The sequence below is a fragment of the Camelina sativa genome, chromosome 16 (assembly GCF_000633955.1).
Source record: "Camelina sativa cultivar DH55 chromosome 16, Cs, whole genome shotgun sequence".
Lineage (NCBI taxonomy): Eukaryota > Viridiplantae > Streptophyta > Magnoliopsida > Brassicales > Brassicaceae > Camelina > Camelina sativa.
This window is the reverse complement of record NC_025700.1, coordinates 2,106,414-2,124,133: the sequence shown is the minus strand read 5'-3', so window position 1 is coordinate 2,124,133 and position 17,720 is coordinate 2,106,414. Positions and strand designations below refer to the sequence as shown.

The 17,720-nt window shown below is 37.5% G+C and overlaps 1 protein-coding gene and 1 long non-coding RNA gene across 2 annotated transcripts; one reads left to right on the top strand and one right to left on the bottom strand.

Annotated features, from left to right (window-relative positions):
- On the top strand, window positions 4,901–6,278 carry LOC104753245 (F-box/LRR-repeat protein At3g60040-like). Its single transcript, XM_019237657.1, has 5 exons — window positions 4,901–4,913; window positions 5,331–5,461; window positions 5,624–5,702; window positions 5,831–6,153; window positions 6,243–6,278. Exons 1-5 carry the CDS (start codon window positions 4,901–4,903, stop codon window positions 6,276–6,278), a joined length of 582 nt encoding a protein of 193 aa, XP_019093202.1.
- LOC104753244 lies at window positions 15,780–16,985 on the bottom strand. Its single transcript, XR_002035990.1, has 6 exons — window positions 16,926–16,985; window positions 16,632–16,803; window positions 16,454–16,517; window positions 16,161–16,296; window positions 15,964–16,020; window positions 15,780–15,882 (listed from the first exon to the last, which is right to left on the bottom strand). It is a non-coding gene; the product is annotated as an uncharacterized LOC104753244 (long non-coding RNA).

Genomic DNA, 17,720 nt, shown 5'->3' with positions numbered 1-17,720 from the left:
AATGACATTACGCATTAGAAGTGGGTGCGACGGGTGTTCGGTCGGCGGTACAAACATTCCACACATAAAGTAAAACAAAGACGACCGTGGCAACACCGAATACTCCAGAGATATAGAGTACACGCAGAAAACTCGAATGATCCATATTGTTTCTCCACCCTCACCAAAACTTGTTCTTTTTGTTAAACAAAAAAAGTTCCTAGTCGACAAAAAGTTAGTTTATATATTAATCTCATAAGAGCGAGGAATATATATATATCTCCTAATTGCCTTCTCTCTACCACTTGGGGAATCAAAGTTAAAATATAATATAGTAAGAAATCAAATACTGAAATACAAAAAGAGAAAAGTTTACATAACACAATAAGATACAAATTTAATGTGCTAGCAATACACCGCCTATCAATACTTGAATGCCGTATGTATATATATACTAAATATTAATACTTCCCGTATATAATCCAGAATAGGGTTTTTACTGTCTACTTTCCTAAATCAAACGTCAAAAGAAATGGTAGTTTTCCAGTTTTTATCAAATCTTGTTGCATTAGGTGGTAAAAAAAAGAGAGTATACTAGGATTTAATCCGCTGTATACCGCGGGACTATAATTTTTAATTTTAAATATTTAAAATACGTAGATTATATTTGTTTGTTATTTATTAATTTTTAAATTATATACCTATAACTATTTATTGAATTTATGAGACGATTTTAATGTTCATTTATGATTTTAAATAAAATGGTTAAGTTTTTTTTTTGTTTTTAATATAGATGTTACTATGCTATCTAAGTTTTGACCCGCGGTACACCAATTGATTGTGTTTTTTATGTAAAATAATATAGATATATGTGAGAAGTAATAGTTATTTTATGTGTTTAATGTATATAAAAATTAATTGTTTCTATTCTCGATTTTAAGCTAATATTATGTATATTTCTTCAATAAATGTATAAAATATTAAATGGAAACTATTAATTAAGCCGAGATAATTTAGGAAAAATAACAGATTTTTTCTCTAAAGATCTATTAAAATATGTTTGAAGATTTTTATGGGATTAAAAATTTATTGTGTAGATGTTTATGGAAAAATCGAAATGTATAGATGTTGCCCAGCTATTTATGGCAATAAACATATCAAATTAGGTAGATTTAAATAGTTCCATTAATTGAGTTTCTACGAAATGTTATTTTAGAAAATTTGTCAGGGATTAATGTTGTAAATAAAATATATTAAATAAATAAAACTTGAAGGACATAAACCAAAATGTACTTCAAAAAATAATAATATAAATGATCAGTGGAGAATATATTATTTGTGGAGTACGTAGCTAGTGTTCGAGAATATATTAATTATCGTTACAAAATTTAATGCCACTGACCCATTATAACGTACGTACCAAAATTATTTGATTACCACTACAAATAATTTGTTTTTCTCCCTTCTTAGTATTAGTTCTGGAAGTGCTGCTTGTGGTGTTATTTTTTTATTTGCAATGCAGGGTCTGAAGTCACAGCTGCAAGAGTTCATTCCGGATCAACAAGTCTCTCTTTGCTAGATTAACCACAATATACACCAACACAAAAAAGAGTGAAAACTTATATAGGGAGACTCAAATTTTCCTGATCGTGTTAAACCATAGATGATCCATAAATTAAGAACATAGATTAGAGAAGAGCAACTTTCCAAAATGACAAGTAACGATGATGATGTGTCAATGATTAGGTATAGAAACTAAATACATGAATGTGGTGAAAGAACGTGAGCACTTGTAAGAGAGAAGATCGTTGATCATTTAATCCCCAAGGTAATTCTGAGCTTTAGGAATTAGGAAATTTGGGATTTCGTTTAAATTCTTCTATTCTACTTATCCTTCAAGAAACGACACAGTTTGTTGTGTCGAGTTTAAATTACTCATACTAATTGGTTGACATTTTAATTAAACCAAACCAAATCAAACCAAACTGAAATAACTTCGGATATAGTTCAAGGCTTCAAGCTGTTTCAGTTGTAGTCATAAATCACATTCAAAAAAGAGGTATTTGTGTTTTTAGTACGTTTTTGGAAAGTAATAAGCAAATTAGTACGTTTTCTATTCACAATTATACAAATAGTCTGTCTCTCACTGCAGCAACGTGAGACTTTAGTTTTTTTTTTTTTTAAAATATGACACCCCTCATGTTTAATTACTCAAATAGTTGATAATATAATTTTTTTTTTCTAATTTTTTTCAGATACAATGCACCCACCGAAAGAAGGGATTAGATATAAGACATATGAGAATGTTAAGTAAGCTAAATCTAAGATATCCTGAAGCGATTTGAACAAGCCAAGGCACCATTATCGGTCACTGGTAAAATCATTTAAATACAACTTTTATTGGCAAGCGAATGGAGAAACAAAATGTTGAGATATTTATTGCAATATCATTTAAATATGAACTAGGTATTCTCCCGCGGCAAACCGCGGGCTGAACTTTTTTTTGATGAAAATTTATAATAATTTATTTTGTTATTGTGTTATTTATAACTGTTTGTGGTTAAATATTTATTGCTTATATTATAATTTTTGTATTTAAAAATATTCATTGAAAACCTGTCAATAAAACATTTACATGTAATGAATAAAATTGTTTAAACCTTTGTCTATTGAACTAAATCTTTGCTATAATTGTGAAATAAGTAGAAAAATATAACTAACATGTAAAAAAGAGCAACTAAATCTTATCTGTTAATTTTTTTTTAGTACAAATTAGTTTTGGTTCTAATAGATTTTTTTTTTTAACATTTCTACTATTTATTTTATTTGACGTGTCTACTATTTTCGTTTTTTAACTAGTTATATTTATTTAATTAATTAATTTATCTTAATTAAATTTTTCTAATGACAATTGAATGTAATTTTTTTACACATTTTAAGGTTAGTTTTATATGTGTACTTCCCAATTAATATAGTAGGATAATAAAGAGGATTACAATTTCATAAAATATAAAAGAAAATAAATAATTCTTTAAATAGCAAAATAAATATATTGATATGTTTGTTATATAGGCTCCGTACATGCTAAAATAACTGATCTACTTAATTACATGATAAAAGTTATGCATTGGAACTGGTGGGTTCAACCCGTGTTTGGTTGATGATAAGAAACTTACTCATTAGAACAATCACGATGAGTATGATAGGACAAACTCCTATAAAAACTAAGCTGACAATTCCGAACGTACTAAAAACCATATTGTTTCGTTCTTCAACACACCTAAAAAACTTGTTCTCTCTAACCTTTTTTCTAGTGTCTTTTTAACAAGATTTACTTTGTATAAATTGAGCGTAGAGTATAGTTCTAATTGCCTTGTCTCCACATTCTGGCGATCAAAATTAACTTCATCATGGAAAAAGTTAACATAACAAAACTGAAAAACAAGAAAAAGAAAAGTTGACATAACAATAAGATGGAAATATACAATTCTTTGATGTCATAAGCGCCGTCAATCATTTAGAGATATTTATAGAGCTTTTACACTAAATCATTGATAGATTATTATTAATCGAGCAATCATAAACCCTAAATCATTGTGATTGTCATAATACAAATGAAATTTAACTTTATGTTAAAGATATAATTCGTTACAAAATTGAATCTGCAGCGCCATTATTACTACTAAATTATTTGATCAGCAAATGCCACAACAAATTAAAGATTTCAGATTGGGGCTCTCGTATTATATTATGATGATACATAAACATGAATAAAATAATGTATTTAATAGATAATGAGGAATATGTTGAATAAGCTTGACATAGCTTGAGGACAAAGACAAGTATATTTAGGAGAAAAGCTTAATATACATATTTGAGATTTAGGAGTTATTTAATAAGTTAGTTTTCCAATTTGAATTAGGAAGTTTTGTTTAAGGTCTTTACTATATAAGAAGATGCAAGGGTGTTGCATAACTTATAAGTTTAAGAGAGAACAAGAGAGAGCTTTAGGTTTTGAGTGATTTTCCTAAAGGTTAATAAAAGAGAGTAATTCTTTTAGTTTGTGTTCTTAATTCTTTGAAGTTCTTGTGTTCTAGTTCTATAGAATAGTTCTCCACACATATATATCAGAATTCAGAACACCACCACACACAGATAATTGATCCCACACCATTGGAGTCAAGATAACATGCTATAGCTATAAAATCGAAGACACATTTACTAGTTATATAAGTATATATAAATTAGTTTACTAAAGACAAGTATATAAAAACCAGTTTATTAGACACATCGACATCGTTTAGTCATTAGAGTATGAAGACATATATAAAATGGATTAAAAAAATAATATATATATATATACATACATATATACTATATAGCATTCGAAATGTTTGTTGAACATTTAGAGTAAACCAAGCTAAACCGGAACAAAATCTATAGATGCTTATATATGTATGTTCGATCCAAAACTTGATCAGACTGATCAGGAGCTACGTGACAAAACTAATGGCTCTGATTAGATAAATATATACTAATGAAGATCTTTAGTTGTGTACCTCTTTACTCTTATATATATTTTGACAAATACAACTTTTTTGACAAAATTGTACTGCAACGTAATAACGTATGACAATTATACTGAAACTAAAGGTTGGAAATTAACAAACTGATTGAAATATCATTTTAAATATATAGAGTTACCAGGGCCGGCGCAAATTAATTGGATGCCTAAAGCAAAAAAAAAATTATTCACCACTAAACACAATTTTTTTTCTTTTCAAAACATGCATATCCCAGGTTCTTGATGTCTCTATCATAGAACTCTATAGAAATCTGTTAGACTATGTTTCGAATCGGACACTAAGTATATAAATGTTGTAGGTGATTTCCAAACTGGTAGGTGTCAGTACTGTGCATTATGGCTATTACAGGTAAATATGGCTGTCGCATACTATTACTCGCATGTAAAGTTTATATCTATTGACTCTTTTCGTGTCCATTTTGGTCTTTCTGGTTTTAAGAAAGTTTATTTACTAGAGTCATACAATTGCCTTCTGATCCATTTTATTTGATTAACACGACTCTGATCAGGATGCAATTGCAGGTCTTTGTTCAAAGAGCAAAGTCCTCATGTTGCTTAATTCTGTAAAGAGCATACTTTAAAGTCATGCCAGTTACTTGATGTTTGGTAAAAAATTTGCATTCCTAGAAATTAACTCCGTTGTGGTCTCTTTGATGTTTAAAACTCTTTTCTTTTTCTGCTGTTTGAAACAATGTGAAAACCAAGCACGTAGATCCCTAGACTATAGAAGTCTCTGCATTGTTTGAGAAACTTTATCTTACCTCAGATACATGTCCTCAGCTCCAAATGAGTGAGCTACAGAAACGGTTAGATGCGGAGTTTCTATTGGCCCAGATGTGTTCTGTCAAGTTCAAAGATTGGATCGTCGTTCTTGCCACTCTATTACAACTGTCCGAGGTATAAATCTTTTAGGTTTCCACTGTTATCACTGACACTTGGTGAGGTTTCCTTTGCTCTTTTGATCAATTACCTTTCATCCTTTGCTTATATCAGATTTTTTTTTTCAAAGATAAAAAAGAGTTATGTAAGATCTTATTCTCTGTGTTTGGTGTCCTGCAGATCTATCAACATCAGCATCACAGGCAGATGAGTTGTCCTGCAATGGTTCAGCTTCTCTCCAGCACGCTTTATTTCAAGCGTTTTCCCCCTACTTAATGTTCGAGGAGGGATTGACGAGGAAGGTAAAATGCCCTTCTTTGTTTTCTTCGTGATGATGTGACTATAGAGGAGGTACATTGTGTGATCTTTATTCTTGATTATATTCAGGAAAAGGGTGTGTCCGTCACAAGGAATTTACAGGAATGCCTGAGCCCATCTCGAGTCCAACCCTCAAGCGACTATCAGTTTACTACGATTCTCCAATTGATGTTTATGATGCTACCTCTATGTCATTTGACCTACAGAATCTTGTCTACCTTGAGTACTCAGATTGTGCCTTGGCTGAGTATATGCAAGTTAATTTGGATTCCCTAGTCGAAGCTAAGCTGGATCTTGATGAGGCAGGTAATGTCAAGAGGCGGGATGTGACGAATCTTGTTACAGGGATAAGAAATGTTGAGATCCTTCATCTGTCTCCCGCTTCGGTTGATGTGAGTTGGCCAGTTTCTTTCTTTCGTTTTCGTTTTCGTTTTGAAAAAACCTTGGAATATTATTGAGCTGTGATTTATTCTTACTGTAGAGATGGTCTTCCGGTGTTCAGCGAGGTTTCGGGTAGAGAAGAAAGAGTAGCTCCGACAGCAACCTCTGCTTTAACTCCTCCAGAAACCACCAAACAACTGGGTATTAGAAACCTATTGGCAATAATAACCGATGGAAAAAGGGAATACGAAGAGTTCTGGAAACTACCTAGAGGGGACAGAATGATTAAGTGACAAGAGCATCCAATCGCAGAGTTGCAAGATTGTTTAGATTCTAAAAAACGTTAACAGATGTAGCATAATCTTTTCCCAGTGGGGATTTAACAAAGAAGAAAAACAATAAGAAGCTAGCAGAGAGTATTTTGGCGAAATATACGTACAAAGAAGTGAGAATTAATAGAGGAGTGAAGAGAAGAGGAGAGACCTGTTTCCTAGTCTCTTCAAGAGAAACCAGTCCCAGCAATCCTAATTCCCTGAAATTTGCTTCTGAAGCGCAATCCAGAGAGCCTCAGCGCTAGTCAGTTTATCATCTTCCATAGTGCTGCAGTGAAAAGAAGAAAAGATGAGACATCACATCACAGCAAGTCTAATGACAGTAAAAAAGAGTAGCAACAAACTTGGTAATGCTATCCAGAAAGTTATTGAAAGCTTTGAGGAGAGACTGGACTTCAGTGGCATGGGTCGTCTGTTTTCTTCTCACTTACAGTTTGCTACGACCATAAAAAGCTGAGGTAGGAAATGAACCAGGGGGCGCGCCGGGATCTGCTTTGGTGTCATCTTTGTCCTCTGGAGTGTTGTTCTTTAATAGAGATACATGTTTCTGAACAGTTGGCTGTCTCCACTTATTCCAGAAATAGGTGAGGCAGTAAAGAGGATGGTCTGGGTAATATGGAGCCGTGCAACGGTGTAGGCGGAATCTCCCCACATAGGGCTGGGGGTAGAGAAGCCAGCGAGGTCTTGTACGTGATGTTTTGGGCAACCAGCACACTCGCTGGCTTCTCTATCCCCAGCCCTATGTGGGGAGATTCCGCCTACACCGTTACACGACTCCAAATTACCCAGACCATCCCCAAACCATCCTCTTTACTGCCTCACCTGGAATAAGTGGAGACAGCCAACTGTTCAGAAACCTGTATCTCTACCAAAGAACAACACTCCAGAGGACAAGGACAAAGATGAAGCAGATCCCGGCCCTCCCCCTGGTTCTTTTCCTGCAAATGCTAAAAGAGCCTTACTACTGGACAAGAAGAATTTGCACATGGTTGTAAAAATGCCACCACCCACCAGTGTCTTGGTCCAATCTCTCTGAAACAGGAATATATATATATATATATTTTTTGAATCTAATGTTAAATTATATTCAAAGAAAAATACACTGTTTTACAACTTGTGCAACATGTTTTGAAAAATTATCTTAGCTGAAAGCCATATACTTAGTCAGCCTCTCCTACAACTATAGTCTAGCCTGTAGCCATATTTGAAACGCTTCATCATAAGACCGATCCCCCAACAGATCAACATCAAGGATCTGATCCTTGACTTGGCGATCTATCCACTCAATGAGTTGTGCAGTAGTGTTAGGTTTGTCCCCATGCCGTCGACCATTACGTTCCCTCCATATTGTGTAAACCACAGCCTGGAATACATACCTGCTGAGAAACCCGATCACCAGAGGGAGCTGAGAGTTGGATAAGTGGTTTAGGATAGTAGACCAATCTGTTGAGTAGCTTACTTGCAGCAACCCTTTAGCAAGAGGTTCCCACACAGTAGAGACAAAACCACAAGCAAAGAAGAGATGGTCTCGAGTCTCTAGAGCGAGCTGACATAGTACACAGGTTCCTGCCGCATATCCATTCCAAGCAACCATGCGAGCACCAGTCGAAAGTCTATCCAGGGCAGCTAACCACACACATAAAGAGAACTTTGGTGTGGCATGTCGAAACCAGATTCCCTTATGCCATGCCACCGTGGTACCCGTAACACGAATACGATTCCAAGTGTCTCGAGTGGAGAACTTTGGTCGGTACACATCGTTTTTTCCTCTCCATAGAACCCGATCCTCACATTGTTGTCGATGTTGCCATTGCAAAGCCAGAGCATTCTCAATAGCATTTAAGTGATCGTGCCCACGCCTCGGCAACAGAGCTACGCCAACTGATCCCCATATCCAGAACCCCTCGATCACCCAAGACTTCCGAAAACGTTCCCATGCTCGACCAACGATCAAACCAAAAAGAGGCAAGCTCACCATTGCCAACTTCAACCTTACAAAACGTTTGAGCCACCGCACGATATTTTAGGAGCTTAGTCCAGATCCACGACCCTACAGTTGTCGAAGGTTTCATAGACCAAAAGGAGGCCTGTTTTAATAAATTCTCATGGACCCATCTCACCCATAGGGAATTCCCATGAGAGACTATCCGCCATATCAGCTTCATGCAACACACCTTATTTGCCTTCTGTAGAGACCGCAAACCAAGTCCACCTTCAGTCTTTGGTTTACACACATCTTCCCAGGCAACCTTAGCTTTACGACTATTCAACTCCGTCCCCGACCAGAGGAAAGCAGAACAAAGGGAGTTAATAGCTTTAATACATGCACATGGTAACCTATAAGCAGCCATCCAGAAGTTGCAAACACTCCACAGAACAGAGGAGATCAATTCGAATCTACCCGCAAAAGAGAGGGAACATATAGACCAAGAGCTAATTCTCTTTTTTATCTGCTCCAATAATGGCGAGCAATCACCAAGACTAAGACATTTGGTAACCAAAGGGAGGCCCAAGTATCTCACAGGGAGAGAACCAAGCGTAAATGGATAAGTCTGAGGAGCTTGAGAGACATCACCCGCTAAATACAGAGTGGACTTCCCCATGCTAATGGTGAGTCCGGAGATCTTCGCAAACTGAGTAAAAACAGCAATAATACCATCAATGGAACGCGCCTGACCATCAGAAAGAACCATCAGATCATCCGCAAAACTTAAATGGGTGAGGCCTAAGTTCCGACACCTGGGGTGAAACCCAAATAACCGCTCCCCCGCTGCCTTGTCAAGCAATTTTGAAAGGACATCCATACAGACCACAAACAAATAGGGGGACAAAGAACAACCTTGTCGAAGAACCCTAGAGCTTCGAAAAAAACCTGCGAGCTCCCCATTAACCTGTACAGAGAACGAGGCAGTGGTAACGCATAGCATGATCCAATGAACAAACGTAGGAGGGAATTGCATTGCAGAGGGCACTTTAGAGAGAAAGGACCATTGAACCGAGTCCAAGGCCTTGGAAATATCTATCTTGATAGCACAACGTCCAGACAGGGAATCCTTATGGTAATCCTTGACAATTTCAGTGGCCAACAGAACATTTTCTATCAACAACCAATCTTGCACAAAGGCAAACTGATTACTGGATACGAACTTTGGCAACACCCGTTTCAATCTGTTTGCAATTATCTTTGAGATAACTTTGTAAAGAACATTACAACATGAAATAGGTCTATAATCTCTCATCTCCCGTGCAGCCACCTTTTTGGGAATTAATGCAAGAATCGTAGAATTAATACCCTTAGGCAAGAAACCATTAGCAAAGAAAGATTGCACTGCTAACACAAACTCCATACCAAGAACTGGCCAAGCTGCCTTATAGAACTCAGAAGTAAACCCATATGGACCTGGAGACTTATCATTTGGCATGGAAAAAAGCACATTCTTGATTTCCTCTCCCAAAACAGGTCGTACCAAAGCATGTTGCTCAACCGCAGAACAGCGATAAGGCATCAAGAGTTCCATCTCTGCCACTGAAGTCCCCTCAAAATCAATAGGAATGGTATGCAGAAACTCTCTAAAATGTCGTTCAGCCTCGACTTTGATATCCCCCTCCGTGTCAACTACTCGACCATTTGGGCAGTGAATCTCTTTAATAGAATTCAGAGCTGCTCGTACCGTTACAGCTTTATGAAAGACCTTATTGTTCCTATCTCCCACTCGCAGCCAGTGTAACTTAGCCTTCTGTTTAAGATATTTTTCTTCTAAACCAGCTAAGAAATCCCATCTCTTATATGCAACATTCTCCTCCTCCATTGCCAACAGCGAAGGATCAGCCAAATTTGCCTGCTGTTTTTGACACAGAGTCTCATAAGCCGCTTTTGTTTTGATAATCAAATCACCCAGACGACGTTTTGCCAAGCTCCGGAGCCTTGGCTTTAAGCCTTTAAGCTTCTTAGAGAATCGAAACAAAGAAGAGGTTGACAGAAATAACGGTTGTGTATCCTGCCAATAGGTATCAACCAAGGGTAAGAATTCCTCCATACTCGTCATTAAGTTAACAAACTTAAATGGCATACGCCTGCGACCAGAATTAGCACTTCCCCCGGTGACCATTATCCTACAATTCAAGTGATTAGACACTCCGCCACTCGCGAAGACACTATACGCCTGCGGATTCAGTCTTGTCCAAGTATCATTGACCAAAACACGATCCAGCTTTTTAAGGATCAGATCACCATCCCTCTTATTGCACCACGTAAAAAGAGGACCATGGTACACCGGATCAGAGAGAGCACAATAGTTCACCACATTTTGAAAGTCTCGCATACCCCCCGAGATGATCGGATTAACATCGACCCAAGAATGCTCCGCCATATCCAACGTCTCGTTAAAGCCTCCACATAAGATCCACGGTTTATTACGAAAGAGAGGGGAATCATGGTGATCACGAATCTCCTGCCATAATGCTTTACGAGCCTCCATAGTATGTAATGCATAGACAAAGGAGCAGAAGAACTCCTCTTTCTGAGCTCCAAGCTTCACCGAGACAGTAATTAACTGCTCACTCTTAAAGAAAGGATCCACCCGCACATCATCCTTCCAAACAACCCAAATACGTCCTCGACAATTATGTTCATAATTTGTTAAAACAGATCAGCCAGGAAACAAATAACTCCCCAACCGCTGAGCCTTGCCCTCTCTGACCCTGGTCTCCAGCAAACAACCAAACTGAAATTGATTCCCCTCCACCCACTGTTTTATGATGGAATGCTTAGAAGATTTATTTAGACCCCGGACATTCCAACATAAACCAGACATTTAATGTTTTAAAGGAGGCTTCTTACTCTGATCTCTAGGGAGATCCCTAACAGACTGAGCAGGAAGATTTGAACGATCCTTCTTTACTGTTTTATTACCTCGAAGCAAATATGTCCTCACAGGAACTTCCGTCTGAGAGCCGCGGTTTATAGCAGTCCCAGTTTGACGAGTAGCTGAATCCTCCAAAGGAGGTTGACGCCCTTCCTCTACAACCAGACTAGAACCCTCCTCTTGAGAATCCTCCAAATCCTCACCAAGTGCTTCCTCCGTCCCCAAAACCCCATAGGAATTTTTCAGCAGTGAAATCTCCCCCCAACCCTGCCTATCATGTCCTTTAGACGGACTAGTACGACTTGGTTTAGGGGTGATCCAGACTTCAGTCTCCTTCTCCCCCACTGAACTTGGTAAAGCAGTAGCATTAGATTGATCACTCTGAATCACAACTATAGCCGAAGTAGAGCCATTCTCCAAAGACGGGGCAGAGAGTATAGTCTCACTCGTAGCCAAAGGGGAAGAGTGAGGTATATCCTGCTTATCGTGAACCACCAACAGTACATCTTCCTGCACAGAGTTGGCAGCAGGTAATCAAATCACAAAGATATAGTTAATTTCATATTCAACGTAAATAATATACATCTGACATAGGTTGACTCCAGAGAATTGAATTGTTTCCCTCTAAAATGTTGGTAGAATGTATCAGTAGATTCCTCACTAACAAACCTTATCAAAATGCTGTATCTATTTTCAATGCCATCATTCCTGTAAAGATCAAAAGACAGAAAGCAAACTAACTCCTCATCTCCCCATCCAAAGTATGCATTTCAGAACAAAATAGAACACAGTTTTTTCGGTACTCTTTTATACTACCATAAACAAGATGGAAACCACAATCTAGCAAAAGAAAGATCTACAGGGTCATTAAGAGAATTTGATTTCCCTCTGACTTTTCCTTTTTTACCTCACTGTTCCGCATCTCCAGTATCTGCTGCATGAAGGAGCCGCAGAACTGGCAAAAATGAGCAAATGCCATATGATTATATATGCGGAGCACTGCAGCGCTAAGAATGGTTGCCAACAGGTTTGCCTTATCCTGAAAAATTTAAAGAACCGAGGAGTTAGAACCTGTCCAGCAATGTCATAGTTAGAAACTATTTTTTGGCATACAAGTAGTTTTGATATAAACGCAGTGTTTGTCTGTAGAATAGAGAGTTAGAACCTGCCCAGCAATATCAGGTGCATAACCATGAATAGGTTCAAAGAGTCCAGGTCCCAGTACAAAACATGACGGGTTTATGTTCAGACAAAGATCAGATTGTTTTATAATGTACCGAATCACTGAGCAGATGGCAGCTTAATCGGATAAATATATCACCAAAAAGATGTTGTTTGTAACAATGGTGTCAAACTGCATATGTGAAACCATCAAACCCTATTTACATAATTTTCAAAGCGCTATCAACGCTGAATAGTTTGGTAAATACGCGTACCTGTTTGGGGTCACGAACAAGCTGCATAGCGGCGTTGTCAATATATGTCAATATACATGTGTGACAGCTCAACATCAGGACATTCAGACGCTAGTGCTGTTACTCGTTTCCTCCATAAAACTGAGGCCTGCAGAGAAACAAATCGCATTAGCATCAGTGTTATATACGTTGCACAGGAAACAAGAGAACACATCTTGTCAAGCCGTTTCCTAGCAGTCTCAAAGGCAACAAGAGCAAAATTCTATCAATCTTAGAACATAAGAAATGCTTAGTCCATCTGCATCTGAGAACTGAGATTTTCAATAAAGAACCTCGTGGGTAGCATAAACCTCAGTATATAACCCAACTTCTTCGCCATATTCATTGGTCTTTATGCCCATTCCCCTTAGCTCTCCAAAATAAATACCTGTTACCGTGAGACATCATATTTAATGATACTGTCCCACCACAGAACGAGAAAGATATGAATTACGATCAGTTTTGATAAACTGATAATTCAACAGACCTCCGGTAAGCTGTTGAGATCAACACCTTCTGCTACATCTGTCTTCAAGGTGAAAGCATCCATTAACTGTATAAAAAAAACAATAATTTGAAGTTCACAAAAGAAACAAAGTTCAGACTACCAAGAAATTCTGAGATTAGGCTGAGGATGGTTGCCTTAGCAGGTCTCAGATTTGCAAAGGCTTTGAGACCTCATGAAGCTGAAATAACCCCTTGTCAGGCCTCAGATGCTTTTCATTGTTGTCCCATTTGTACCTTAAAATTATACCAACAAGAAAATATGAGAAAATGCATTTCCCAAAAAAATTTAGAGACAACAACATAAGTTGAACAAGAGAGAAGACAGACTCTCCAATGCCTCCAAGAAGCAATGCATCTGGCTCTTTTGGAGCTGCGGTGGTCTCCTCCGGAAAGGGAACTCCGAAAGCAGCTCCTCCTGGGCATCTCCCGAAGGCTAAATTCCACTCCTGATACAGAGCAAAAACGCAATGTCTTAGACATATCAGTGGCAAAGAAACACCCACTATGATTACCTTCCAAATGAGATTAAACAGCAACAACATCAAGAAAGAAAAAAAAGAGAAAAAAAAAAAGATAAGGGAACAATAGAGAAAACCTTCCAAAGATCCAGCTTGCTGAAGCACATTTTTGGCAATTGAGACAACCTCCGGCCGCGAGATCAGAAAGAATATCACCAAAGATTACCCTAGTCAGAACGGTATCGAACTGGAACATCACAAAGTTAAAATGTATTTTGTATGAATTATTTCAGTCAAGACATGAGCAACATTTTCACAGGCAAAGCCAAAAAGCAAAAAACATAATCCCAAGCATTTTATTCATTAGTTGTACAATGGGTCAAGTTATGGCCTGTCTTGATTAGCATGCAATACAAATTACAAAATTCTTAGTTGAACATCATACGTCTAGCAGTTCATAAGAGTCATTCTTGGAACTCTCACTTGTAGAGATAGGAAAAAAAAAAGAGGGGTTACCTGATTAGCCAAACCACGGAGAACAATATATATTATAAGAGCTGGAAAGCTATCATAATCAAACAGAGGGGATAAAAATGATTAGAATCCATTACCATATCAACAGTGATGTTCCCCACTTGAATCTTTCCATGTTCTGATTTCAGTTTCTTCAAACGGTCCTGAAATAACAAGTTGTATATGAGAAAAGAAAATAACTAGAATAGAGAGAAGAGCTTAACTGCTTGTAATATGACCTAAACTTATAGACTCCATAGCACACAAAGTGAAGCACGATTTAGTTAACAAGAGTTAGTACCCGTTCACCTTCTTCCAGGCTCCATACGTACACCTTCAAGAAGCGTTGCAAAGTATGTAAGTCATATATATAATCTCCTTCTAAAGAAGCAGCAACAAAACCAAAGATTCCTCTTTTCCCACGCATCTAAATTGTTACAATAAAAAGAAAAATTTAAGCAAATCCAACTCACTTTGTGACAAGGAAAACATATTGATTGATTCGGGGGACTGTCAAAGACAAATCTTTCTTTTAATTTTTTATGTCAATCTCAATATACATATATACACACAACCAAAAACAAGAAAATAAAAGTACCTTAGTGTTAAGTGTATGGCCCTTTCTTTGTCGATATCAGGACTTATCGATCTTCTTCATCCTCTAAGGCGCTCTATGTCTCGTCCCTGGTTTGTGAAGCACAAAAAAGGACACAAGCTTCAGAAATTATCCCCAAATCACACAAGATAGAAAGAAATCTTGTAAATATGAAGAATTATACCATATATGTACCTTTATTTCGTGGTTTGAAATCCAACTTAAGAAAATGAACAAGATACTTGAAGAGGAACGGAGCTTATTCTGATTCTCAGACTAATTAACTCCTTTTAGATCAGCCCATGAAAACCTGAAATCACAAAATAAGAAAAAATCATAATAAGCAAAAGAACCAACGAAAAGCTAACTCAAAAAAGAAAGAAGAGACAATTAACGTCCTTACAATATCAGACCCGAGATTAAACGTTGACCAAGCCAAGCCTGCAGGAAAATAAAACCGACCAATAAACCTAACTAATTAGGAATAATCAACAAAAAATCAGATCAAAACTTTTGTAACAAGTAAACCAACCTTTGATTCTGATTCTGATTCCTCAGACTCATTAACTCAACTGTTCAACGTTTTGGATCAGTTGTTGAAAACCTGAAATTACAGAAAAAGAAGAAATAATAATAAGCAAAAATATCAACAAAAAGCTAACTCAAAAGAAAGTTTAAGAGAATGTTAATGTCATTACAATATCACAACCGAGATTAAACGGCGGTGACCAAGCCAAGCATATGCAGCAAAATAAAACCAATAAACCCTAACTAGGAATGAAAAACTGTAAAACAAGGTTAGTAATATAACAAGTAAAACTTACTGTAAAGTGTATGGCTTCTTTCTTTGTTGATATGAGGATTTATTCGATCTTCTTCATCCTCTAAGGCGCTCCATGTGTAGCTCCTGGTTTGTGAAGCACAAAAGAATACAAGCTTCAAAAATTATCCCCAAATTACACAAGATAAGAGGAGAAATCTTGTGTAATTTCATTTTGGAATCAGCTGTTGAAAACCTAAGCTAACTCAAAATGAGAAAGATTAAGAGACTGTTAACGTCCTAACAAATTCAGACCCGGGATGAAAAATGAACAAACCTTCTAATTCTGATTCATCATACTCATCAACTCCTTTTGGAATCAGCGGTTTAAAACCTGAAATCACAGAACAAGAAGAATCATAATAAGCAAAAGAAAGAAGCAAAAGCTAATGCAAGAGAAAGATGAAGAGACATAAGCAAAAGAAAGAAGGAAAAGCTAATGCAAGAGAAAGATGAAGAGACAGTTAATGAAACCTTGGCCTTTGAGTTTGATCTGCTGCAAGCAGTCTTCCACCAGTCAATTGAACAAACAACTCGGCTCCTTCAAGAGCCTTGGATTCCAGCCAATCCTCCACCCATCAATCCTACTAGTCAGCTCATCAAGTACAATCTGCAAAATAGCTACGATAAGCCACAATAATTGTAAGTAAGCTTTTAAGAACAATCTCAACCATCAAATAATTGACAAGTTCATTTACAGAAAATTTAATGTAGAAGAGGTCTACGCTCTAAGAACACTAAAATAAAATAAAAGGGAAAGAGGAGACCATCAAAGAGGTAACAGGAACCGACGACGACAGATCAAAGGCATTCCTTCAAGTTCAAGATAAACTGAGACATAACAGAACAAAGGTTTAAATTATATGGTTGTAATAAAGAATGATAATAAAAATATATGTAGCATACAAGAAACCTAAAAGATGACAGACCAGAAGAAAGATTTACCATAACAGAGTGGACCTTTGGGAAGACCTTCAAGGCAAACAACCTAGAATTCAAACCAGCACAAGCACGAACAATGATGCCAGCCTGTGGATATGAAACCAAAACACACACATATATAAAGGCACGAACTTTATCATATATATTAGTCCCCCTCCCCCGGTGCCTCCACGATCTGCATAAAAGAGAGATATAGATTCATTAAAAAGACACTGAATACAAATAACAGTTGAAAAAAGAGGACAAAGTTTAAGAGCAAACTCGTGTAGGATAAAAAAAAATCATTAGAATACTTACCATATCAGCAGTGGTGTTCTCCACTTGAACCTTTCCATGCTCCGATTTAATTTTCTTCAATGCTTTTTATATTCAACGTAAATAATATACATCTGACAAGCGGCACAGATGGGCCATACACGACCACAGCCTGACTCCCGACGGGTTCAAGACGAAGACGCGCTGGCACCACGCACTTCGCGAACTGAGCACAACGCTCCACGAGCTGAGCACAACACTCCGCGAGCTGAGTTCGGCACTCCGCGAGCTGAGCACCACGTTAACGGAAGACCCCGGCTCCCGTCGATCATCTTTGGACCCAATGGCGAGCAGCCGAGAGTGCACTTTCAGGCTGACCAGATGCTCATGGATCGACGTGCTGGGCTAAGTCAACCGGAGAATGCAGAGAATCGTGCCCTCAAGCAAGAACTTCAGCAGATGCAAGCCCAGCTGAAGAATACGAAGGAGAAGAACGCTGGAAAACTCGGCGCGCATTGGGAGGGTTCGTACTTAATCTCCAAGATCGTCAAACCCGGCGTCTACCAGCTACTCGAGATGAATGGCACCCCAGTTCCAAGATCGTGGAATTCTGCCAACCTGAAGCGCTATTATCATTAGTTCACAAAAAAAAAAAAAAAGTTCTATCTACCGAGCATTATCGTGTAATCCGAACTACGAATGGTTTGATCCCTTTCGAGGGTACGTAGGTAGCCTTTCACGAGGGTCAACTATAACTTTAATAAAAAAATAAAAGTTTCACAATGAAACATTTTTGAGCAATCTATCGACTCTCATTCTGACGCCCTGGCCAGGCGC

Coding starts and splice junctions, on each gene's coding strand:
- LOC104753245 (XM_019237657.1), top strand. Junction 5,703..5,830: donor CAGCACGCTTTATTTCAAGC/GTTTTCCCCCTA, acceptor GATTATATTCAG/GAAAAGGGTGTGTCCGTCAC. Junction 6,154..6,242: donor TGTCTCCCGCTTCGGTTGAT/GTGAGTTGGCCA, acceptor TTCTTACTGTAG/AGATGGTCTTCCGGTGTTCA.